This window comes from Chanos chanos, chromosome 1 (assembly GCF_902362185.1).
Source record: "Chanos chanos chromosome 1, fChaCha1.1, whole genome shotgun sequence".
NCBI classification, from domain to species: Eukaryota; Metazoa; Chordata; class Actinopteri; order Gonorynchiformes; family Chanidae; genus Chanos; species Chanos chanos.
Genome location: NC_044495.1, coordinates 19,260,748 through 19,285,922, shown reverse-complemented (window position 1 = coordinate 19,285,922; position 25,175 = coordinate 19,260,748). Strand labels below are relative to the sequence as shown.

The 25,175-nt window shown below is 37.9% G+C and overlaps 3 protein-coding genes across 3 annotated transcripts; 2 read left to right on the top strand and 1 right to left on the bottom strand.

The window, feature by feature from the left end:
* The first annotated feature begins 5,564 nt into the window (after positions 1–5,564).
* Positions 5,565–6,593, top strand: vhll (von Hippel-Lindau tumor suppressor like). Its single transcript, XM_030790840.1, has 3 exons — positions 5,565–5,745; positions 5,979–6,116; positions 6,362–6,593. The coding sequence occupies exons 1-3, from the start codon at positions 5,565–5,567 to the stop codon at positions 6,520–6,522; spliced, it is 480 nt and encodes a 159-aa protein (XP_030646700.1). The 3' UTR covers positions 6,523–6,593.
* A 188-nt stretch (positions 6,594–6,781) lies between these two features.
* On the bottom strand, positions 6,782–10,353 carry tmbim4 (transmembrane BAX inhibitor motif containing 4). The gene is made up of 7 exons (XM_030784868.1): positions 10,176–10,353; positions 9,593–9,701; positions 9,365–9,470; positions 9,217–9,250; positions 8,880–8,997; positions 8,464–8,509; positions 6,782–8,338 (listed from the first exon to the last, which is right to left on the bottom strand). The coding sequence occupies exons 1-7, from the start codon at positions 10,264–10,266 to the stop codon at positions 8,132–8,134; spliced, it is 711 nt and encodes a 236-aa protein (XP_030640728.1). The 5' UTR covers positions 10,267–10,353; the 3' UTR covers positions 6,782–8,131.
* A 4,918-nt stretch (positions 10,354–15,271) lies between these two features.
* Positions 15,272–22,251, top strand: irak3 (interleukin-1 receptor-associated kinase 3). Its single transcript, XM_030781576.1, has 13 exons — positions 15,272–15,391; positions 15,597–15,779; positions 16,174–16,214; positions 16,493–16,553; positions 16,871–17,022; positions 17,114–17,178; positions 17,894–18,008; positions 18,099–18,217; positions 18,616–18,814; positions 20,155–20,217; positions 20,461–20,628; positions 20,780–21,233; positions 21,481–22,251. Exons 1-13 carry the CDS (start codon positions 15,289–15,291, stop codon positions 21,606–21,608), a joined length of 1,851 nt encoding a protein of 616 aa, XP_030637436.1. The 5' UTR covers positions 15,272–15,288; the 3' UTR covers positions 21,609–22,251.
* The last annotated feature ends 2,924 nt before the right edge of the window (positions 22,252–25,175 follow it).

The following is a 25,175-nucleotide window of genomic DNA, read 5'->3' as shown; positions in this document are numbered from 1 at the left end:
CATGTTTGTTTGTTCAAGCTTTGAGTGTTTAATGGGTGCACATAATGTTCCAACACTTTGCGTGCATGTTTTTTAATAGTGACAACTGCCATGTTGCATTGAACCAGGTTTAGTTTGGCAGATATTTCATTCATGGTGAGCAGAACAGGACTGAATTAGGGAGACACTCTGCTACCAACCCTTTTTTCAGAGTAGACTAACAATTATAAAGGCCGTCTAAAGCTTCCATATACTGTATCCATCTCAATTACAAAGGAATGCTGTGCAAGGACACGGTGTTGCTGGCCGAGACATGAGACACACCCATAACCAAAAACTCCAGTGGTTACACTTTTCTGGCCCTTCCCTTATTGAAGACCCACAGAGATTTTGAGAAGTTTTGAGAAGCATTCTTATAGAGAAGTTCTTATATAATGGTCATTTATTTGCTCTTAGACCATGAAATTGCTAATGAATCTCACAGTCAACTAAGGCAACAAACTCACCTTTTGTTTCATTGCTGACATCACCGCTACAGATATTCTAGAGTGGTTGTCAGTGAACTGGTAGATGAACCTAGACAATTCAATGAAATAGATTTGTTTTGTGAGGAAGTTCCTTTGGGATGTTTGTCCTATTGAAAAAAAATGCTACATAAAGTACTATATCTTGGATGGTTTGATTAAGTGGGGCATCCAATGAACACTTTGTTTACTTATTGTTTTGATATTTAGGTTTAAACTGTATAACTCTCACATAAGCTGATTTATCCACCATAATTAAATAAGCAAATGCATATATAGTTTCATGTAAGTCATGTATTATTCAAATAAACAAATGACATTGTGATTTAATACTTCTTTGTATCATGTGAGGATGAGTTTGGGAGGTTATCCCACCACACTGATTATTTTATTACCAAGCTGTACAAAGCCAGGCCTGTAATCTGCAAATGACTCAAGTATTAAAAAGTAAGTGAGATTTATGTTTATAGTATGTGGATACACTCAACATATACTTGTTGGAAATGTGTATGAAAAATTGTTTTTACAGAATGGTGTAGATCATTTGCCTTCTGAAGCACTGAAAAGCTCTAAGCGTAGCTATTTTAAGAGTCTGTGGGTGTACAGAGGACATGGTTCCATATGCATGCAGGTTTCCAGGGCTTTTGTAAGTTCTGATTAAGTGGCCACTGTACTAAGCACTTAGGCCAAGCTAAAATCTCCATCTACATTGTTTCACTCTGGAGCTAAACCATTATCTAATGGAACAGTCCATTGTGTTTTCAGAAGTGATATTTATATGATATCCCCAAAGAGAAAATGGCTGTCTGTTAAACCTACTGGAAAGCTGTACTCCAACCCTGTCAGAAACTGCCTTACGATTAGGACGTGGCAGATGGACGTAATGCACAGAACTTTCCAGAGGGGCTAGGTCTGTGAAATAACTGGTTACTTCAAAATATATATATAAATATATATTAAAAATATCAATGCTTGTCATGACTGATAATTTTGACTATAAGACGGTTATTATGACATGAATATTATCCATTATCTTTGAAGAGATTTGTCCAGAGACAAAAATGTAATTTACCATTTACTCACATTCAGTATAACTTGTGGCAAAATCATGGTCTAATTTATATATATTCCATGTCTCACATGTAAACTTTAGTAATGACTTATAACTCCATGTGCCAGCATACCCTTAACAGGCTTTGGCTCTGCCCCAACCCAACCCATATCCATAAACACTCAGATGACATTAGCATCCTTTTTTTTTTGTAAGAAAAGGGGGTTACTTCGTCATTTCTTCCAAAGAGGGCTAGAACCACAAGATTGTCCAATAAAACAGAGGTTCAGGTTTTACAGGCCTGCTGCTTCTGTAGGACCTGTGGCTAAGTGCAGTCCCACTCTGTCTGCTGGCAAAGGCTGTGAACCACACACAAGGCTTTGGCCATCAGCCCCAGAGAGCACTATGGTGGCTTATCCACAACACTCTTACACACACACACACACACACACACATTGAGAACATTTAAAATTTCTCTGAATCAACCAGTTGGCATTCTGAAGCCCCTGAAGTATATGTTTATATACGTATCAAAAAGTTTTGGTGAAAAACTCCACAGACTTCCTATTTTCCAGTTTTTCTTTCGGTGTTACAGCTAGTAATAGGGATCATGTATGCCCTACTAAAGGTCCATACTGTTGTCACGCATCTATGCTAATAATGAAACTAGATTAAAAGAATGTTTCAGACCACTGTGCTGGTCTGTTCTGTTCGCTTTCCCAAGCATTTGACTACAGTGTCTTTGAGATACTACAGTCTCTTTGAGATGAGGTTTATTACTGTATTATTGCCTTTTAAACATTTTATTAAATGTGACTGAAGTATTAATGTGTCAATTTATTCTTCATGTTTGGATGTCGCGGAAATAAAGAGGTGCACTGTAAAATGTCCTATAACATATTATATTTATTGCATGTGTGATAATGTTTAAAAACCGCACAAGTGAATAGCCTGTCTGTGAAATATGCATTGTCCCAAATCTCTTCAGAGATTTTGAGAAGTTTTGAGAAGCATTAAAAAAAAACAATGATTTTCTTTTTAATTACAAGACATGTTGCCAACAAAAGGAACTCACGTGTTCTGTTACAGTCTTTGTAAAGTGATCAGCTCTCTGACCCAGTGTGCAAATTCCTTCATTTATCATGTAGACCCTTTTTGCACTCTGAGAGAATGACACTGAACTTTGCGTTTCTTCCCACAGCGGGGCGACTGAACAGTGACTATTAAAAACTCCTATCTGTCAAATACTACATCTGAGTACCACAAGTAAACAACAAACAGTCACTAATCACAGTGTTTAGATAGTAAGGTTGTATCTGAATTTAGTCACATGTGACATAGTGGTGTCATAACCATGCGAAAACAGATGTCACAAGTGATGAAAACTCTTCATGTCAGCATATAACCTCAAATATCTATCAAAACTCTGACCAAAATACCTTAGAGAGGAGGCATTTTTGGGGTTTCTGAAGCTTCCAGTTTCAAACCTATCAGTCCCTTGAAGAAATGCTTTACCGCTGTGTGTGTATGCATTACAGAGGGAGAATAATCCAACCAAGTGACCACAAATTTTCTGCTCATCTAATCAAAGAGATTGAGGGCAGTGAGGTTAGAAGGGGCAGGGCCTGTGGCAGGGGTCCTGGTTAAGTCGTCAGGAGCCTCTCTCAGTGTTCTGTGCTAAGATGAAGACTTTATCTGTGTCAATCCAGTAAACCCCCAACCATGTGAGGAGAAAAACAATACCAACAAAATCACTAGGCTCATTGTTCCAGCTATAACGAGAGGTTCCCATTATAGTCCCAGTGAAGCAAACAGGAGCAACGCAGAGCGGAGAAAAGCAAGACATCAAAGGCCAAACCACAGAACGAGGCATCTTTATCTGAAGTGTAGATGCAGTGTTAATTCTGCCTGTCGAAAATACAGTGCAGTTAAAGGTGGAAGTTGACTAATAAGACATGAACAGTTTGGGGGAGGGTGTTGGTAGTTTTAGGGAACAAAGGGTTATATTTCCAGACTGAATATTTTAAAGTGTGCAACACATTGAATGTTCTGTATAATTGTGCTAGACTATATGAGGTATTATTAGCTGTTAGCAGATTGGTAGCAGGCATGATGGGTCGTGAAGTGAAGGAGACATCAAAACAGCACAAAGCTCTCTTGAGAGTAATTAGGTCTTAGCCGCCAGCGGTTAATAATGTGTGAATGAGGGGTGTATTTATAGGTATGTCGTGTGTGTGGTAATGATTTTACCACTGTTCACGATCTCAACAGTATCTTCATGTCACTTTTTAGAGTTGTGGGGAGATAGAATACGAGGCAAGGCAAAGACAGCAGCAAAACACTAAATCTAAACTGACAGTTCTGTTGAGAAGAATTAGTCTCCATGTATTCTGTGATGCATGGCTCATTGTAACAATATCCATACTTACAAAAGTAGAGACTGCTGTAATTGTAACACACCACCACATGTATATCAAAACCTTCCAGAGCAGGCCAAACCTCACACCATACCCACTGAAAAGTGCCAGCCAACATCAGAGGGAAACCCTGCTGTGCCATCAGCGCACACCCAGAGGAAAATATGCTGCAGATAAAGGTCTGGCAAATTAAAAAGGAAATAAAAAGCTTAAAGGGGCGGGAAAGCAAACAAAAAAAATGAAAGCAGTCCTAGCTTTCTTTGGTGTGCAGAAGTTATAGGTCCTGCAGCGTGCCTCTTAAAGCAAACAGCTCTCTATATGGCAGTTATCGCTCTAAAGTGCGTCAACAGTAATTGTAGTGATTGCTATGAAGCACTTTGTTCAGCATCTACAGCGCATAGGAGACTGACACCTGAGAGGCCTCTGCTTCAGGCCCAGCTATCATTTTTTTTTACAATCCCACGGAAAACCACACCAAAATGAGAAATCCTGACATCATCTTAGTTATTGTAGGAAAAAGAAACTGAATAGGACTCAAAGTGATTTGGTCCCCATTTGTACATAATCAGCACAACTCTCTAAACATATTTTGTGCTCTACCACATTGTTCTGCTTCAAGTTGAAATTACATGTGCCGAAATAGAAGAAGTGGAGGTTCAGCAGAGATGTTTATGTTCTTTGATGATGCCAAGACATCATGATTACAGGCTTCTAAGTGGCTTCTAATTATCTGAAGAGATTCCAAAAAGCATCCAAAATGGAAATGGTATAAGAGCTCTTTGTCATTTGCAGGTTAAAACAATTATGATATTTCCCCTTCTTCTGTGACGAAGTCCATATTAATAGCTCTAAGAGCTGTATAGGGATATTGGCCAGACAGAGGAAACTGCTCCTCTCTCTTCCCTCTATGTTGTCTTGCTTCTTAGCTCTGACATCAAAGCCTTGATGTCATCACGCAAGAATTTCCAAGTTTGTCATCCCACTTATCTCGTAGCCTTCACGGGCAAGAATACCAACCACCCAAGGATTTTAAGTGGATTTCTGACCATTCAAGGTGGGGCAGGGACAGAGGTTTGAAGCGTGGCGTTTGCTCTTCATAGGAACCCTTAAATAAACATCTCAGCTGGGACTACTCACATTCTTGTCTTGTATTCTACGAAATTCATGCTTAAGTCAATGAGTGAAGCTTACACCATCTTCACAATATAAGCACGTTTCTGATCCCATGCATAAATTCCCATGCGGTTCCTATTGTCCTTCAGCATACTAAAAAGTTACATTTCCTTTTAACTTCCTGTCTGTTGCGGTGCATTTTACACAGATGAGATGGCATGTCAACAAAAAGCAACGATAAAGCTCTCTCCCTTTCAACAAGCGCTAATTTTTGTTACTTAGACATGTGTAATGCCTGTCTAATTTAAATTAGGGTTCCCTTTATTAATTCTATGATAGAGTCGCTACTTGTCCGTTGCATACCATTCAAATACAATTTATCACTGTTCTGACATTGAGCAATTGCTCCACCTCGTGGTCTTTCTAGGTAGGGTTAAGGTTGGGTACACTCGGGAATCAAATCATTTGTCAGCGAGCGTAATGGCTGAACAGGAAGCGAAGGCACCTCTCAGATCTCTTCATTCAGATGTACCCACATTTGTCAACTTTGTGAATAAATCAAACGGAAAAGCCAGGGCATGGTGGCTGAATTTCTCGGGTCAACCTGTCTCATATGATGATATAAGTCCAAGTCATGGACTGAAGATGAATACTTTTCTGAGTGAGTAAATGCGGTAGAAAATATACCGTATCTAAGATCTTCTTTGTACAACATGACCTGCAGCTTGGGGATAAGTCAGACTGTTAACTTAGGAGGTCTTTGAAAATAAATTGTCGCTTCTGTTACAGCACAAAGCAATGCCTAGTAACAATTTGTTACCCAGTCCCCCCAAAGGTTTGGCGATGGTTAAACTGACACGTGGCATGGTCTGCATTTTCCTCTGCTTCTTTCAGCTCACCCATGGATTTTTAGGAGAAGCGAAACGGGCGAAAAATTACTCGTTAATTTTAATGACGTTTACTTCCCAGCTCCACCTGAGTATGACGAACATGGCTTTCCTCAGTATCGAACCGTCATTATCACAACCCCAGGTGCGCACCCTCGTTCTCGTATCTCATCACCATGGAAATTTGGTTATTACATACTTTCTGCGTCTCATCGTCTGATGTTGCTTCAGTTTAACGCGGAAATGTTATCGTATTCGTCATTTAAGAATATGTCCATTTTCTGCAGTGCTCAGTACTTCTGTTAGTCGCACAAAGACACCGCTTTCACTTTTGATCATGGAAAAAACACTTGTCTCATGCATCATCCTTGGTCTTGTTTGATTTTGCAGTATACACTCTTCAAGAATGCTGTTCACATTTGATCCGCAAATTAGTGAAGAAAAATGACATCTTGAAGTTGGACATTCCCGAATTTTTGAGACATGACCTCTGCCAGACCCCAGATTTACACAAAGAAATCCGTGATTTAAGCGCATCAAGACAAACATAAGTGGTTATGTAGAAATCTTACTGAAAAGTTTCAAAAAGACTTAAAAAATTACTCTAAGTTAGCAGTGTTTCATTATGTGTTGTAAATACAGACAGCAGAGAATATTCAAATTTGACACCAGTCAGTGTATAAATAAAGATATTTAAAGGAATAAAGACATCTCACAGTTAATGACTGGACAGTAGATTTCACTTTATTCATAAACACACTTTCACCATATGAACTGTCTGTGCTATTTATCCCTTAATAATTATTGCACTTGTGGTCCTGGTAACATATTATATGAAATAAATTCATATCTAAAATGATTTAACATGATAGCACATTTTATCACAGATAACCAACTTGTACCACTACACTTGAATAATATATTGATTAGACTTCTTTTGGGAATTTCAGTCTCACAAGATAGCTGGGAAACAGTTTAGAAAATATAAAACAAACTTTAAATTCATGTCCTGTACAAGCTCACATAGTGTGCTATTATGAGCGCTGCTGACACTCACTTTGGTCCCACTGAAAGCTTTCCTCTGCAGATTTTCAAACAGTTCTGAAAAACTGGTTAATGGTTCTGGTTCTATGTGTAAAATATAAAGGCAATTAATACATCTGCATAAATCTAACAGAGCCTGATTTGCTCAACTTGCCATTTCAATGAGTGTATAAAGACAACAGCAAAATCTACACTGAACATGAACTAGTGATTGTGAAAACATGAGGCCAGGACACATAAGAACTTATCTTCATCATTTTAAACAGTACAGAAATGAACATATACACACTCATTTTAAATTTAAATTATAAACTGGTGATAATCTGTTATTTTCTTATAGCTCTAATGGTTAGGTACTATTTACTACTTCTTAAGCAACAACACCAAAATCTTCCATGCAGCACACTGGGAAACAAAACAAAAAGTACACAGTTCATTTCCAAAAGTAAACAAACACAAGGGTGACTCCTTAAGGCAGCCACATATAAACATAAAAGGTTTCTTACAGTTACTTTCACAACCATAACTGGTTCTGTAGCATGTTTATCTGGCTGTGTATTGCTCTCTTCTGGCTCTTGAACAAAGGTTTCCAGTACTGACCGAGTAGTGATAGGTATACCTTAGATTATCACTACACATATAAGCACAGTGATGCAGTGTGAATGTATAATAAAATCAGGGTCTGTTGTTTGTCAGGTATGCACTGTTCAAATTTAAGATGATATAATTGGCCAAACAATCCAATGTCCAATAAAACAACTTCTCCATACTTCAATTCATTAAGACCCATAAACTCTAACTTAAGTCATCAAAGCATTGGAATAAAGTGTTACAGACACGTTTTCAGTCCAGAAATTTAAAAGGAAACATAAAATGTCAAAGAGCGGAGAATCTGTACACCCCAAACAACCCTGAAGATGAGACACCCCAAAACCTAGCTTATTCTTGGTACTCAACTTTGAGTGCATGCAATGATACCACTAATTAGCCCAGAGTGTGCAGACAAAATATGCAGTACAACAATCACATTTCTTAAATTCTTTTACATAGGTAAATGAGTCATTTGAATCAACGACTGGAATTTTAAAACTCTCAAGCAGGGTTTGGCAGACTTCTTTAGTTCTTCTTTAAGGAGTCCAGTATACGCAGGATATGCAGGAAAAGGTTGATGATGTCCAGGTAAAGGTTGATGGAGGCCAGCACATGCTCCTCTGGTGACAGCTTGTGCATCAGGATATGGGTGTCATAGATGATGAAGCCACAAAAGAGCAGAGCGCCTGCCCCAGCAAAGACCAGCTCCAGAGTGTCATTGTAGAAGAAGAGCTGAAGATTGAGGTTGTAGATTTATTGCAAAGCTCTGAAGAGGGTACAACCAACATGCCATTCACTATATTCTATTCAATCTCAGACTTTAGCTATAGAAGGACCAGCGTGCTTCATGAACTTACCCTCATAAAACTGCCAATGATAAGAATCCACAGACACGTGAACAGTCTAAAAACATAAGAGATTTAGTTAATTTGTGATAAGAGTGAAATGATGAAAAGGTGTCCCAAGCAGTCCTATGGAAGAACTTGCTACAACTTTACTCCCCAAACTTGTACTAAAACACAGTAAGGAGCTGATCAATGGCTTGATCAATAAACAAAAATACGTGAAGAAAAAGTTTTCAAATCTACATCCTCTGCAAATGCCCTTAAACTCATCCTTTGCAAACCCTGAATTAACTGATTAATTGTCATCAGGGCCATTCTGAATTTAAATGCACCACTGTGCTAGGGCTGAGAGACACGACATAGATAATCATTATTACATGAAAATGCGTGGAAAACAAAGACAGAATGGCTGATAATAAACAACCTACCCAGCTCCAAGTTTACTGAAGTCCCTTTTGGACTGGAAGGTGTATGCAGTTAGCCCCAGAAACACTGCAGAGGTCAGTATAAAAGCCTGAAGGACCATGGAGTACTCATAAAATGTCACTGAAAATGATCAAACAAGAGTTACTGGTGACTACACATAAAACCTTTCATAAATAAGTAACAACAATGTATTAAAATATCATTAGGGAAACAAGAACACATAACATAATTGTGAAACAATGTGCAATAGCAAAAACTAGCAAATCATATTCATTTATCATCACATGTGATAATACATGCATATATCATTTAACTTGTGGGATGAAAAAACTCTCTTACCTGCTGTAGCTACAGATATGGCCTCCAACAGAGTCTGCAATTGGTCAAACAACATTTCATGACCATGAACAGCATGATTAACTTGAATGATTCTCTTTGTTTATCCTGGAAAATGCCTCAAGTATTTTAACAGTAAAAAAAAACTCACGAATCCAAGAAGCAGGTACAAGTTGACAGGGTGTTGGTGTCGGTAAATAGCCAAGGCAAAGAGAAGGCCAAGAGAGCCAATTGCTGATAGCAGTACCACAGAAGGACTGTCAAAAACAAAGGTCATATTTTGTCACTCCGATGACATGCGGTTTTGGATGGGTAAAATGCAGAATAGTAATTAATATCTTCATCGTGCAAGTCGTGCAATGGGTTCATCTGCGGTTACCTTGCATGAACAAAGTCTTTGATGGAGCCACAAAACATGAAGAGCGCAGATACAGCTGTTGTGATGATTATCTGCAGCGAGAGAATTGTGTACACTTTGCGCAGAAAGTCTACGAGAGAAAAAGCACGAGGACCTGGTGAGATTGTTCTGCGGACTGCAACAATATTGCCGGAACAATTGCAAATGTTATGAAAATTAAATATTTCATAAATGTATGAGATAATCTATCAATGATATGTTGAAGAACTTCACAATTATCTCATACATCCCTCTGTGAATGAATCGGATTAAACCAAGAATACAAAAAAAAAAAAAAAGAAAAACTTTATCTGGCCACTCCATCAGCCCTTCAGTGTTAGCATTTACATGGCGAACTGGCAAAGTGCTGTTAACATGATATTTTTATGGCACGTTTTAAACTGTTCACCGTCACATTTGATAATCTACATAGTTTGACATGACATGTTGCAACTTCATAGCTTGCTATTGTAGCTCTGCAATGTTGTCATCTTACAGTATAGCTTAATATATTGTGAACTGCCACGCTAAGTATGTGGTCATGGCTAAAATTGAGGTTACTTACCCATCCGGATCTGAACGCTTGCCGTTGCCACATTGGTGCCATAGTTAAAGTCATCCTCAATCGAAGACCGAGGGTATTTTTCTGAACTCATTTTCAACAGTTTAGTTGGTGACCATAAGATATTTGTTATTTTACTGACGACAGGCTGCGCGTTCTTCCTGATATTTTGGTACGTACGCAATTGACTTCCGCTCTGTACAGAAGTCCTGTCTATGTCATGTAGTCACATGACATGATGTCACATACCCGGTGTGTCATGAACGCAGTTCAGGTTTATTCTCCTGCTGCTGAAATGATTATTTACGTTCTTATGGTACTATTAGAATACTAATTACCACTAGTACTAATGTCTCATCATGTCCCTAGTCTTCACTGAATATGATATTCAAAGGGAGCAGTTAAAGAAAATCATTTAAACTGTTAGATTTTGCAGAAAGGTTACACCTCTCACAGTTAATGACTATCAAGTTAAACACCAACAGCTGTTATATGGGGTAATTACTAAGCACAGAATTTCTGTAAAAATATACACTTACTTTAAAACTCATCTTATCATTGTCTAACAAAGAGTATACTTTTATGCCCTTATTTCTTCTAAACCAGGTTCAAAAACAGTGAGGAAAGTTTCATGTCAGTGGTAAATATGGGTATGTCCAAGGGAGCACTGGAAGTTCCCTCTTTGCTGGAGCTATAAAATTGTAACCTTCGTGAACATATTTTACGCAGTCACATCATTTTTAAGAAGGACAAATGGATGTGGGAGTACAGGAGGCATACCTCTACAAACATCAGAAACAACTGTGACCTCAGACAGAACAGAAAAAAATGTCAGAGAAACTGTTATGAGAAAATAATTCACTCCCTCATGTCAATATGAGCATTATTTTCAGACAGTGCTATACAATTCCATTGTTTGTGAGTCTAAAGCCAGAATACATACTAGAATTGTAGAAATGTTCCTATGTCAATCATTTTTGGCACAAATGGCCATGCAAAAAAGATTTTTGTATGATCATTGTATGATTATGTATATATTTATATATTCTATAATATACGTGAATGATAATAATAATAATATATAATATTATTTTATTAATATATAGAGAAATTGACTTTATACAATGTTTTCATTCTGGATGAAAGCTAACAGTTAAAGTTGTGATGCCAAATGTTGTACAAATTTAACAGACCATTTGAGATTGTGTACCATGCATACACACTACTAAGAACATCTGAGACCAGAACTGGTTTAGTCAGATTAGTGTGGAAGAGAGCTGTGGGAGAATTGGTTCTTAAAACAACAAATTATTAGGCAAAGTTCAGTGTTAACTTTAAAAAACCAGTCAACATTAGCACTGTTTATGTGGTGGTCTTGATGATTGACAGTGTGCTGTGGACCCAAATTCGGAAAAGCAGCCATTTTTTAAAAGTTTCCATTGCCATCTGTGGTTTAACGGATACAGTGAAGCAGCGAATCGTGATAAAAAAGCAAAGGGTTATGGGCAATTTACTCTATAATCCATAAAATGTCAAGGAGGGAACCAGACTAACTGGAACACAACATTCTATATAGACCATGAAACTCAGATAGACCAAGTTGGACCAAACAACAAGGCCTGCTGGCACCACACCTCGTGATTATTTTGGTTTCGCACACCATTGCACACCAAAGCATGACTTCTGCTACCCCTGCTCATTTAAACTGCATAAAATACTGCTGATGCAACACAGCTGAATACTGGAGGCAAGCTGGTGATAGTGTAAATCACAATACCCTTTTAATAACAAATGATCATGTAAGGCTATAATCATGAAACACCAGCAAGAAAAGAAAAAGAACTTACCTCAAGAGGTTACTGAACAGCTATTCCAAATATGCTTACAAATTCTTAAAAACTACAGCAATGCTTTAGTATTGCAAAAACAAACATAGGGATGACACATATCTGTCACGCCTTCATCTCCTCCTCTCTCTGATCAGTCCTATCAGTGTTCAGATCCTCAGATTACTACCCACTATTTTATTCTGCTCATTGCCTAATTATCACACACCCCTGTTTCATTCAATTACCTCATTTCTCCCTGTGCATATACAGTATACCACTTGGATTCATTCAGGTCTTCATGAAGTCTATGCGTTTTCTTTGTGTGCCGACCTTGTTAAGCCTATCTACAATTCCTGGATTGCTCTTATGAACCTGCTCTTGGTCCTGACCCTTTTTAACAATTTGGATTTGAATCACGATTTAGGATCATAGGATCATAGTGGATCATAGTGAATCATGGATCATAGTATGACTGCTCTGCACATGCATCCAGCCTTCCTGAGTTTTGTGACAATATCTGACAGTTCTAAGTTTTTGCTAGTCTGTGTGATCAAGTAGTAGACTCCCAAGTGACTACCAAAGCAGACTACCAAATGACTGGTAACTTGATATGGATTAACATAAATACTGTTGGAACAATACATGTAGAATCATTGAACATGTTCTTTTTAAACAGTGTGAACAAGATAGACCAGGGCTCCCCAAATCTAGTCCTGGATTGCTTAAATCCTGATTCTTCTTACTTTCACTAATAATACTAATCCTAATAGCAGTAGTCCTTTCAGGACTGCATTTAGGGAAACCTGTCATGCAGTTATATACTTCAAATAACCCCTGTTTTCTTCTCTGTATTGTACAGCGCCCTGGACAACAAGTATGCCTACAAGTTGTTTTCCACTTATACATGTCTTGCTAAAAAAATATTGTTCGCTCTCTAGTTGTGTGCAAAAAAAGATATAGCAATAATGAACCTGATTGGTGGTGTCAATACATGTGTAATTAGTTACGTTCCTAAAGATGTAACTTGGTTTTTCTTTTGCACCTGTGCTTTCAGCAGATCCCAAGGTCTAGGTGTATAGTCATAATCGTCTTGAGTTTGGGAAAAATGAATGTCCTGATCTGCCATGTGAGTGACTTTCACCCCCCTGACAACAGCGTTGAGCTTCTGATGAATGGAGAGGTGATCCCCAATGCTAAGCAGACTGATCTGACCTTCGAACAGGGATGGCACTTCCACCTGTCCAAGACTGTGGCCTTCACACCAAAGAACAGTGAGCAATATGGCTGCAAAGTCAGACACATGTCAACCACCAATCAATATACCTGGAGTAAATACATTTTAGGATCATGTGTAAAATTCAGTTGACTTTGTTCCAACAAGTTAGTATTTAGCATGTTACTGTAGTATAATACACTGTAAAACTCAGTTATCTGTGTGACCGCCGTCCTTTTCAGTTTTGTGTCTTGGTTTTGCCACTTATGTCAATTTTTGATTATTTTTATGACTATCCTCTGTATGACTAACTGTAAAATCAGTACAACAAACCATATATTTGAAATGATGAAATATCAAGTATTGGTCTCCTGCATATATGTCTGAAACCATTTTTTAAATTTCCACAAAGACAGACATATAAAGAGTTGAGAGCGTGGGTATGTATTCAGCACGGAGCATCATTATTCCAAAACTGATGTTAAAGGCATGAGTCATTGTTCCTGTAGGCCAGCCTTTTACTGTTCGGCAAGTGTTTAGCTAGCCTTTGATGTTAGAGATTTTGGGGTGAAATTGATACTAGTTCTAAAAATGTTAACATCTTTTCTACATTATCACAGAATCCTATGAGTCTGAGAAACTAAAATTAATCAAAAGTCTACCAGGATTGCAACTAACCTTGAACTAACATAAACCTGGCATTGCTTTGAACGGACCAACCTCTTGATAGGTCAAAATTGGTTACTTTATTTAAACTCTTTTGGTTACTTTATTTAAACTCTTTTCAAAAGATGGTCACGCACTGGTCCTCTCTTTCCACCTCTAATGGTTAGTTTTGGTTAAGGTTTGTGTTACCTCCTAGTTACCTTAGTTCACCTAGTTAGTTTAATCATTAGTCCCACCTGTTTCTTGTTAGTTTAATCTAGCCCAGTCCTGTACCAGTAATCCTAGTTTTGTCCTTGGTTCTCTGTGTGGAGTTGCGTTCTTGTGTCAACCTGTTGTAAAGACTGAAGCGTTAAAGTTCCAAGAAGTCTAGGGTACCATGTTCTGCTGAAATAAAACTGCACTTGAGCAAAATGAATGTTAAAATACAAATGATTTTATATAAACGCATACAAATGAAACTGGTTCTTTAGGAGAGAAAATGTGCACCAATAATAATTTAAATTAGAATGGAAATGTTTGCTTTTAAAATCTTTAAAGTATATTCTTTATACATTTTTGCCTGTTTTTGTTTTGTTTTGTTTTGTTTTTTAATGTGACTTTGTTCATATGACGATGTGGTACTGATATTGCTTTAGCCTTTTTTTTGGCCTGAAGAATCTTCCAAACATATTGTGCACCACTAATCACTATCAGGAAAAATGGAGGTGAAGTATGATTCAGCCTCGGCGGTCATACAGATAACTGAGTTTTACAGTGTATTATACTACAGTAACATGCTAAATACTAACTTGTTGGAACAAAATCAAATAATTGTTTTATAGCAAATGGCTTTAATTCTTAGAGATGTCAACTATATCTGGTGGTTTGCATCTTTGTTTGTAAATTCATGTAACTGCCAGGATATTGAGTGCCTCCTCAAATAGGGTGATTGCTTTATCATTAAAGTAATCCAGTAGAGATTATAATGTAGCTTTAATTTAAACAGAATAACGTAGAATTAATTCAGAATATAGTTATGGCTAAATACTATTGAACTGTAGGCCTACTGTATGATTAATCTCTAAACGAATTAAAGAGATGTTTTCACGTTAGTCTACTTTCGAGGTGCCCTAGAAGTTATATTTTTCTAGCGTTACATTTCAATCTTTCCGGTAACATAATTTATTTTTCACACGGCATGAATCCAGATGACGTTTGAGGTTTACACGCATCTCCCCCACCAGCAGTGCCAAGTTCCATGTTCTTCCACTCATCCGCGGTTTAGTATTGACAAGCCCTTGTGTGCGTTTAGTTGCAAAGGAAGAGGTGGAGCTTGGGTATTTCCAAAATGTGTCAACATTTGCCTTCATATGAAGACCCGTTACAGTGCTGCATTTCGGATATCTTGATTAAGGCTTCGGTCGGGAAAATGGACCCAGCGATGTTTCTGTATGATGTTCCACCATCACTAATGGACACATTCTGTAAAATTATGGACACTGGCCATGACACACTCGGATGGAGAAGTTTAGGTGGGAAAAAATCTAAAACTTCAGAGCTATTGAAGGACTTCGAAATGTGTATCAAAGTATCTTCCAGAGTAAGAGTAAATGTGAATATTAATTATTATAAGATATAAGCAGGCTGTATATGTCGTGAATGCTTTATGTTTCCTACAGTGTATTATCTTAAATGTCGCGTCGTATGAAATGAAACACATTTGATATCCCTGTACAGCTTCACGCATTTTACCTAGCTGGCTAGATGTCCGATGTACGGAGAGAGTCGCAGCTTCTGGCAAAAGCCCCACACACGAAATCATGTGGACGTGGGCGCAGCAGAACAAAACAGTCGGGGACCTTATTCAGGTGTTGGAGGATATGGGGCACTTAAGGGCGATAAGACTGTTTAAACGTCAAGGTACAACACAGCGCTTGACATCACTTTCGAGTGACTGAAAGATTTTCATTTCTTTCTCATTGACGGCAGTGTTTTTGTTTCACTTCCATGTTTCTGAATTTGTCCTCCTATTTACAGTTCCTCTTTTTCTGTTGAAAGATCAACATCACGTGCTATCTAGCCCCTGTTGGGCAAGACCTCTGGCTTTTTAACTGTGTGGGTGTACTTGTATCATGACATAAGCTAGCCTCACAACCATTATCTGTTAGAATAAAAATCAGAGTTGCCATTTTATTACTATGGAAACTAGTAATAGGAATTGCACTCTAATTCATCACTTGCTTACATTCTGTGTCATTTTCAAATGACAGAATATAACCTAATTGAAAGGCATTTACTTTACTTCACATTTCAGAGTCTGTTGATACTGCCCAGTCTCCCTTGCAGCACTCTGAGGTAATACAGCAGTCAAAACCATGCATTTGCACTCTATTTACAGCTGTGGTCAGCAGTCCTTAAACTGTAAAATGGAATCACTTGACACATAATTAGCTCTGTGTTGATACATCAAATAAGACTGACAAGAAAGCCAACAATATTGACTTTCACTCATGATGCTACATTAAAGAAAATGGTTGAGTTACAATATTTAATAATTTGAATAATTTAACTATTTTAAACAAATATAAACTTCAAATTTGATCTTGACAAAATCATGATCTTTTTTGTCACAGTCATACAGTGAAGAATCCAGTGAATCTCATCCAGGTTTCCATTTGGATGGCCTTAAAGAAGGTATCTGTGCTTTAAATGTAAAGTTTTGCTACAAAAGAGGGACATCCTTTCATATTTTCTCTTACTATGATTTCCTGTTACCAGTTCATTTTTATCAGGCATACAATAGATGTGAACAAACAGAACTGTTGGACTTTTAGCCTTGTATGACTTGAGAATTTTCTGCTGTGCATACACTTTGTTCTACGAGAAGTGCTTCAGTTTTACCTGTAATATTTTTATTTTACTTCTGAGTGAACTTGTTTGAGAAAAAAAGCATTTCTCTGCTAAAATGACTTTTTTTTCTCTCTGCAAAAACGACTCTTTCCATGTCATAGTTAAAAAAACAGGGGTCTTGATCACTTACTCAGAAATTATAGAAGGAACTAGGAATTTTCATCAAGACCTGAAAATTGGAGGGAGCTCCTTTTCAGATGTATACCGTGGGACTAAGGGAAATGAAACCTTTGTCGTAAAGGTCTTTAAGCAGGTATTGGCTACAACAGTTTTCATTATAATAACCAGTAATATATGTGACTCACTCTTCCTTCAGACATGTAACTTGCTTAGTGTGAACACAGGTAAATAAAGCTTCCTGGAAGGTGATGTGGGACAAGTTCAAGACTGAAATTGAAGTTCTTCATCTGTGAGTGAATTCAGTTGGAGCATGTTGTGTCGTAAAGTTTTTTGCCTTTATCTTTCTGTATGTCTCATTATACAACCATTATGCCCCCAGTAACCTAAAGTATTTTTCGAGGTGTGGCTATTAAATAATGAGACTAATGCTGTAATTCGTTTTTAATGAGGAGAACTTACATTTCAATTCCTTTCCCCCTCAATATATTCCCTTTCTGCAACTACACACTGCTGCATTCTGATCTTCCACTGATCAAAGCAGTGCAGTAGGTCTTTCTCCGTTAGATGTCTCAGAAGCTCCGTCGTTGTCTTCTTCACTTCTGGAACAGACTTGAAACGGGTTCTGTTCAGTGCAGACTTGATTTTAGGGAAAAGAAAAAAGTTGCATGGTGCTAGATCAGGTGAATAGGGAGGGTGGTCAAGTACTCCGATGCATTTCTCGGCCAAAAATGCTTCATTGAGAGCGCTGAGTGTGCTGGTGCATTGTCCTGATGAAGTATGAAACCATTTTCTCACAGCTGTGGCCTCTTTCTTCTGACCCTTTCTCGCAAAGTTTCTAGAGCCCACAAGCCCATCATTGGATTAAAAATAATAATTATTACATAATAAATACATAAGCCCAGTCTCGTTATTTTAATAGCCACACCTCGTATGTCCCTGTTCAAGTTCATTGTAAGGCTTTCTTGTAAAGATCATTGATTATCTGTCAAATGTTCACTCCTAAGTTACCAGCATCCTAACATCCTCCAGTTGTGGGGCTGCTTCTCAGAGGGGAATCGTTTCTGTTTGGTTTACCCTTATCTACGCCATGGATCGCTCTTCCATAGGTTGCATGATCAGGTGGTTCCCCACACAACTGGTTTAAGTATTTTACATATGAAAAATCTTTCAAATTAGCGCAAAACTCACCTTTATTGCCTCTTCTTGTAGGATGTTGAAAGGCATCTGTCACGGCAGGAGCGTCTGGACATCATTAAAGGGACTGCAAAGGCTGTGCACTACCTGCACACAACACAGCCCTGCACTGTAATATGTGGCAACATCACAAGGTGGTTATATGGTCTCGAGCTTTGTATTTTCCTTCTATTGAGACGACTGGTTGTTCTTGTTGATTATCCCTGACAGTGTTGGTAAACTCCGATGATTGTTTCTCCAATTAAATGGATAGGAATTCAAAGAACTGTATGTGTCTACTTATAGTTAGTAAGTTAACCTTGAGATATCTCATGGGTTACTCTGTTGTTTTATAAAAGGTATTTTCAACCCATGCTTTAATTAAAAAAGTTGTACTAGTGGGAAGACGATAAAACGCCCCATCAGTATCATTTCCATCATTTTTTTCCCAGTGTTATTTTTTTCTCAACTTTTTTGTTGACTGTGTAGAAATGTAGAACACCCCACTGCCTATGACATCTGTCTAACCTAGAAAGTTTTGATCTTTTGGCAGTTCAAACATACTTTTGGATGAGCGCTTACAGCCGAAACTCTCAGACTTTGGAATGGCTCACCTCAGACCCCATTCTGTTAACCAGAGCTGCACTATAACAATGGATACAGGCTCTTGTGGGCACCTGGGTTACCTGCCAGATGAGTATATCCGTCATGGCAAGCTATCTGTCAAGGTGGATGTCTACAGCTTTGGAATGGTGAGTCCTCAATTGTGTTCCCATAAATAATCTTTAAAATATCAAATCAGAACCAGACCAGAAAATCTCATAATAGAAGATCAGCTGTTTCAAAAGCTCTGACAAGATATTCTGTTCAGCTAATATTTTGAGAGTTGATTTACTTCATGTAATATTTTCAAAGTCAGTATATTTTTGTGATTTGAGTGTACATTTTAGAGCCCAACTGGTATAGGATTTTTCAGACCGACTCTGATTTCGATATTTGATGATTTAAAAAGCTGATAATGATAATTCAGCCGATATTTTATTTGTTTTTTTCTCCAGAAACACATAACATAAACAAAGATTTTCCGTAACATTTGTTATGTGTAGTTATGTAAGAGTCCTCACCAAGATAACATGACATAATGCAGTTTAAAAATAAACTTGTTTTATTGTCATAAGTAGTGCTTTGAACAAAGGTACAACAAAATATATTAAATTTTTGATAAATAATGCAGTAAACTGATGCAGTAATGCAGTAAACAGTAAACTGATACAATGAGCTACAGTAGACGTTGCTGTTGAATGCATCTAATACTACATGACTGTAGTCATGTCATATTGAGGATTTGCGACTTGGGGGTTTCACACTACACATTTGAAAGAGAAACTAGATAACTTTGTGTGGCTACCAAGCCATGTTAGATACTTGTTCAGTTCATGTTTATTTACGTGTCTCCTCTGGATTAATCATTTCCAATGCACAGACTGTACCTACAGACATGCGAGTTGCAGTTATATTTACTACTGTCTCATTTAGGCAAAATAAGTTAAGTGTTGCAGTTTAATCGCTCATTAGCAGTCTTCCACTGATAAACATGGAATTAGCTTGCTTTGTCGAACCTAATTTAGCAATGGACAGCATTAGAAGCTGCTGTAAGCGATGTTGCCAAAGAAAATTTTTAGAACAGACGAGGAAGAAATGACAGGACCGTTGTTTGTTTACTCACTAGAACAACCATGCTGTTTCATAAATAAACTTACAAGTTTGTCAACAGCTTACTCCACACCACTCAACTAACGTAATATTAAATGTAATTTTGATGTTTGACTGATTGTCCCGGCTTTCACGTTACTGCAGCAAAACCAGGCATGGCCGACATGAATGTCATACCATGGTTGAAGGATCCATCTTCCGTCTCATTTTTTAATTGTGATTTATCGGCCGATACTGATTTATCTGCTATTAGCTCATATCAGCTGATAATATTGCCATGCCGATTTATCAGTTGAGGTCTAGTACATTTCCAGAAAAATAAGGCTTTCAGTTTAGCAGTGTGTTGAATATCAGTTGAAGAATTATCTTGTGTTCACAGATTGTCTTGGAGACATGCACAGGTCAAAAGGTGATACAAAATTCTCCCAAGCACACATTATTGGTAAGATACCCCTCTGGAACTATATTTGCCATGTTTTCATACTTGGGCCAAAATATCTGACTGAAATCTGTTCTTCACTGCTTGCATAATGGCACAAACGCATTTCAAACCATGATTTGTGATTTTGTCTGTTAGTGAGATCCTCTTCAGATGTGTCTACTTTTTCAGTGTCAAGCTAAGAAATCTCAAACCTTCAAAACTATCGGTTATATAGCTCATATATTGTATTGTATACATTATCAGAGGGATGTTTTGAATAAAGAAGTGGAGGACAGAGGCAGTGTGGATGCCTGTCTGCATTTCCTGGACCCCAAAGCAGGCCCTTGGCCCAGTGCTGAAGCCCTCTGTCTGTTACGACTGGGACTGGAGTGCACAGCTGGTAAAGCTAAGGGTAGACCTGACATGAAGACAGTGAGTTTTACAGATTTGCACATGCTCACATGCTTCTTTCTCTCTATCTCTCTTTCTACACATACATACACTCAGGGTTAAGTGCATTAATAATTTCACATAATAAAACAAAAATAATAAAGCAAAATAATTTGTATTTGTTATTTACCAGGTGCTGCAGATTTTAAGTCAGCTTCTACCCTTACCGTTCCCTCCCGACGACCAGCCACACACTTTGGACGACAATGTATATCACCATTTCGTATGCAATGGGGAGCAAGGCCCCAGCATGCCCACAGAAGATGATGAGATGTACAGTTCCCTAGAGAAACCCCACCCAGTGAGAGCCACAGTAGGAGCAGAGGGAAGCCCTTGCGAATGCAGCCAGTCTGAGGTCACTTTTTTAGGCATTAAAGAGCAAAGGAGGCAGGCTTCCAGCCAGTCTCCTCTGGACAACTTTATTGAGAATGCTGTTGTCCAACCGTCACAACCAGCCTTCAACCAGGATGTGGACCTTTATGGAAGTTGGCCTGTTGAATGCAGCTGTGCAGCTGACGGGTGTGATGAAGGGTGTGAGGATTGCTGTGCTAATGGATTCACACAGTCACCATTGTTTCTTTCTAGAGGCAGGTATCAAAGAGTTACAATGGGTGTGTACTGAAAATAAAAGTAGAGGCTTCTCTGGTTTTAGATGGCCTTCACAAAATCATTTCAAGAAGCTTATGTTGTCGCTCTCCTTTTCACATTTTAGGCTTTTCCTGGCATTCTCACAATTCACGTGGGATTTAATTAAATGTATGAAAATTTAATGTAATGTAATGCAGTTGTGTATACTAACTATGTACTGTTTCTATGGCAACCTTACTTTTTCAGAGGACGTTGGTCAGTCCTCTCAAAGTGTCACAGAGAACCCTGCCAAAGAGAGGATCAGGAACAAGATTCAGCTCTACAACAGAGGCCTGATGAATACAGAGGAACTTCTCTCAATATCATTGGAGTGATGCACCAACTACTTGTCAGTCAAACTTCCAGTTAATACTTATAAATACCTAAACAAATGTCATAACCTCAGTAGAAAATACCACATGAATACCTCATCGAAGGATTGTGATTCGGATTCAGATCAGTGTGATTCCAGTGCTCAGACAAAACCACAGACAGTCGAATTATTTTAATTAGTGAATGATGCCATGCATGCATCTCGAGTTGCGCTAAATAACATTGCTTTGAGAGATCTAGAGACTGAGACTTTGAGTGATTGTCCATTAGTCCTGAAACACTGCTTTGAGTCTGCATGCCCACTAACTTACCTTTCAACATGACTACCTAGCCAGCCTGCATGCCTACTAACCGTTCTCTCAATGGTTTTTCCTATTATAGTCTAGGGGAGTTTTTACTTGATGCTGTCCCCTTTGGCTTGCTTGGGCTCACCTTGGCATCATTGGTCCAGTATTTTGTAAAGCAGTTGCAATGAAAATATTTATTATTAATGCTTTACACACACAAAAAAATATTTAAATGAATGGAATTGTACTGACCAGACCTGTAGTAACTCAAAACAAAATGTATATACTTTTCTATTTCTGGACTGTTATTATTCCATGCCTTTATTAGCTGTTATTTCATTATTGGCAGATGTTACATCACCAGTTGCTACAGTTATGTATCCAATTTATTTGCAAATAAATTATATTTTCTTTGTTTCACAACTTCTGTGAAGGCTTTACATGTAAGGTCTAGAGTGGAGCAGGATATCACATTGTACTTAGACTTTTCCATAAGTAAAATCTGCATTTAATCAAGAGGATGCCGAACAACGCTATGCAGTGGTATTTGAAACTTGGTTATTTTATTGACACCCCCCTCCCCCCCTAAAAATTAATCATACAATTAAATTGTTCCCAAACTGTAATATTGCATAGGCCAATATTTATTACTATTTCATTTAGGGATGCCCCCAACCTAAGATTTTCCTAGCTGACTAGTGGTTAGTTCAAGCCATTAGTCGACAAGTCTTCACTTGTTTATGATTTAAGCATTTAAATATATATAATTATGGGGCATCAGAAAATGGTTTGAGTTCCAGGGCTGAGAAAGAATGTTATGAGTAACATTGTTAACACTGTGCTACATTACAGAAAAATATAAAAACTGTAATAATGAGCCTTTAAAATATAAGTATTACAAGTGCACACACGAGGCAAGCCGCCTGTTAATGACAATATTAACAGCAAAAGTGGTAATGATTCTGAGTGTGTTGGAACAACCAGCCAGGAGACTGAACATTTTGTTAATTTATTTCAACACAGTATAACACCACACAACTTATGAACTTATAACACCAACACAGTTTGCATGTCACCTTCTTGGGGCCGCCCTTTACACACCCGAAATGATCCCGCACTTTGGATGATTTCCTGTCCGACATAGTCTCACAACTTTTTAAAGACGAGATGTAGCTTCCGAATGTATGGAGTATTAGGCCCATGTAGAGGAAAAAATTTTGAGATTTTGAAAGGAAAGTCATAGTATTACGAGGATAAAGTCATAATCGAGGAAAAAGTCATAATATTGCGAATATAAAGCTGTAATTTAATGAGAACAAAGTCATAAGATTTCAAGAAAGAAGTCGTAAAATTACAAGAATAAAGTTGTATTTTTACAAGAAAAAGTCACAATATTACGAGAATAAAGTCATAATTTTAGATACTTTCAAATACTTTAATTCCCAATCTGTATAAATACATGCATATTCTTATGCTGTGATCGTATAGTGGGGTAAATTTCATATCTAAACAAGCCAAATATTAAATACAAAGTGGGATAATTATACAGTATACAAATTACAACGCTACTCTATCCATTTTCAGTAATATTCACGCAAAACGATTCTCATGCAATGATACACATAACACTCTAGTGGACATCTGAAGACACGAGAATGTCGTCACTGGCTAGTCATTTTGATCGCGAACATGCTAGCCATGCCAACAAGTAAAAGTTAAAACATCCACAAGACATACAATTCATTGAACAATATTGGTTATCTGCATAAAGGGTAAGTAAACACAAGTGTTTGGTAAAGGGCGTAAGACAATCTGGTCTACCTAAATGAAATACAGTTACATCATATTAAAATTTATTCAAGGTCAAGGTGCTTCAAGGTTAATTGAGCAGACAAAAGTAAATAAAAGTTACGCTTAAGTTTAAATGGTCGCAAAAACGTGATTTCTAGTGTATCCAAGAAGGGTTACGTCGAGGGCAGCTGGACTTAGTTGCAGATTCTTGAAGACGTTTCACCTCTCATCCAAGAGGCTTCTTCAGTCTTGACTGACTGGTGGGGAGTCCCAGGTATGTAACCCCTGTGGGGTTGTTGTCAAGGCCATTATGTGACTGGTAGTTAGTTCTCCTGGTACTTTCAACAACCATCGTTAAGGTAGTTTCAACGACAGTCATTAAGGGTAGTTGGAGTCACCTGTGGCCACGTGTGAATGGTTGTTGAATCTCCTGGGCAGGGATGAAAGGACAGTATTGTAGGTGGGTGTTAAGTGGTGTCGTAGACCTCCTCCTCTGTTGAGGGATGGTCAAGTCAAGACTCAACAGTGTAACTACACTTGATTGATTCGTTCATCTTGGCCTTTTGACTGTGGATGGCAGGCGGAGGTGATGTGCTGTTTGATGCTCAAGCATTTGAAAATGTTTTATTGAGCTGGAACACAAATTCAAGTTAGAAAACAGGAATTGTCTTGCAAACAGGTAAGCATGTCAATGAGTTGTGAAAATTGTACATACAGACAGCCTGCTTGTAAAGAGGGGAGTGCTAGGGCTGGGTGGTATATCAACTTTTTAAGGTCGTTTCAATATATTTTCAAACGAGATATAGGATGAGACAATACCATTTATATCGATATAATTTAATGTTGCGTTACATAAGCCATTTCTTCTGTAAAGCCTCTCCTCTCTCACACTGTCCACGCAACCCTGCCTCAACTCTCCCTCTGTGCGCAAACCCAGCATCGTATGAAACCATGTAATGGTGTGAAATCTGGAACGGAGGCATCCGGTGACCCATTTTCACAGGAAATGTGTCAAATTCTGTTGCCAACTTAACCGTGCATTGCGAGTCTCTCCTTACAAAACACCAGTAGAAGAAAACACCATCTGACAAAACTGACATGCAAAACCACGTTTACAGAGTCTGAGAAAAATCAAATACGCTTTGTGGTAACCAAAGGAATCAACCTTTGTAAGTTTTCTTTTAACTGCTAATTTGTAATTAATCAAAACTACCTCTGGATAAGTGCATTTTAAGAACTTTAAACACCAAAGTTGTGTTGATGTAACTTTAGTTAATGCTAACATTGTCACTCATTAATTCATTCGTTCGGAATTTGTAATATCTAAATTAACAGTGCAAAAAGGTAGCACCACAGAGTTTCCATATCACATAGTGTATTTTGTTAAGCAGATGAGGAACACCTGTAATTTAACTCTATTTTAATCTTTCTGTTATTGTTGCTGAACACAGCTGAAGGAGCATTCTCGGAGATAGCCCTATTTTTATTTAT

Excerpts from the sequence above, each read along its gene's own strand:
- irak3 (XM_030781576.1), top strand. The coding sequence starts at position 15,289 with ATGGACCCAGCGATGTTTCTGTATGATGTTCCACCATCACTAATGGAC. Across the intron at positions 16,215-16,492 it reads CTCCCTTGCAGCACTCTGAG|TCATACAGTGAAGAATCCAG; the intron begins GTAATACAGCAG and ends TTTTTGTCACAG. Across the intron at positions 20,218-20,460 it reads CTCCCAAGCACACATTATTG|AGGGATGTTTTGAATAAAGA; the intron begins GTAAGATACCCC and ends ATACATTATCAG.
- tmbim4 (XM_030784868.1), bottom strand. The coding sequence starts at position 10,266 with ATGAGTTCAGAAAAATACCCTCGGTCTTCGATTGAGGATGACTTTAAC. Across the intron at positions 9,251-9,364 it reads TGTACCTGCTTCTTGGATTC|ACTCTGTTGGAGGCCATATC; the intron begins GTGAGTTTTTTT and ends GACCAATTGCAG. Across the intron at positions 8,339-8,463 it reads TCATTGGCAGTTTTATGAGG|CTCTTCTTCTACAATGACAC; the intron begins GTAAGTTCATGA and ends CTCAATCTTCAG.
- vhll (XM_030790840.1), top strand. The coding sequence starts at position 5,565 with ATGGCTGAACAGGAAGCGAAGGCACCTCTCAGATCTCTTCATTCAGAT. Across the intron at positions 5,746-5,978 it reads GAAGATGAATACTTTTCTGA|CTCACCCATGGATTTTTAGG; the intron begins GTGAGTAAATGC and ends TGCTTCTTTCAG. Across the intron at positions 6,117-6,361 it reads CGTCATTATCACAACCCCAG|TATACACTCTTCAAGAATGC; the intron begins GTGCGCACCCTC and ends TTGATTTTGCAG.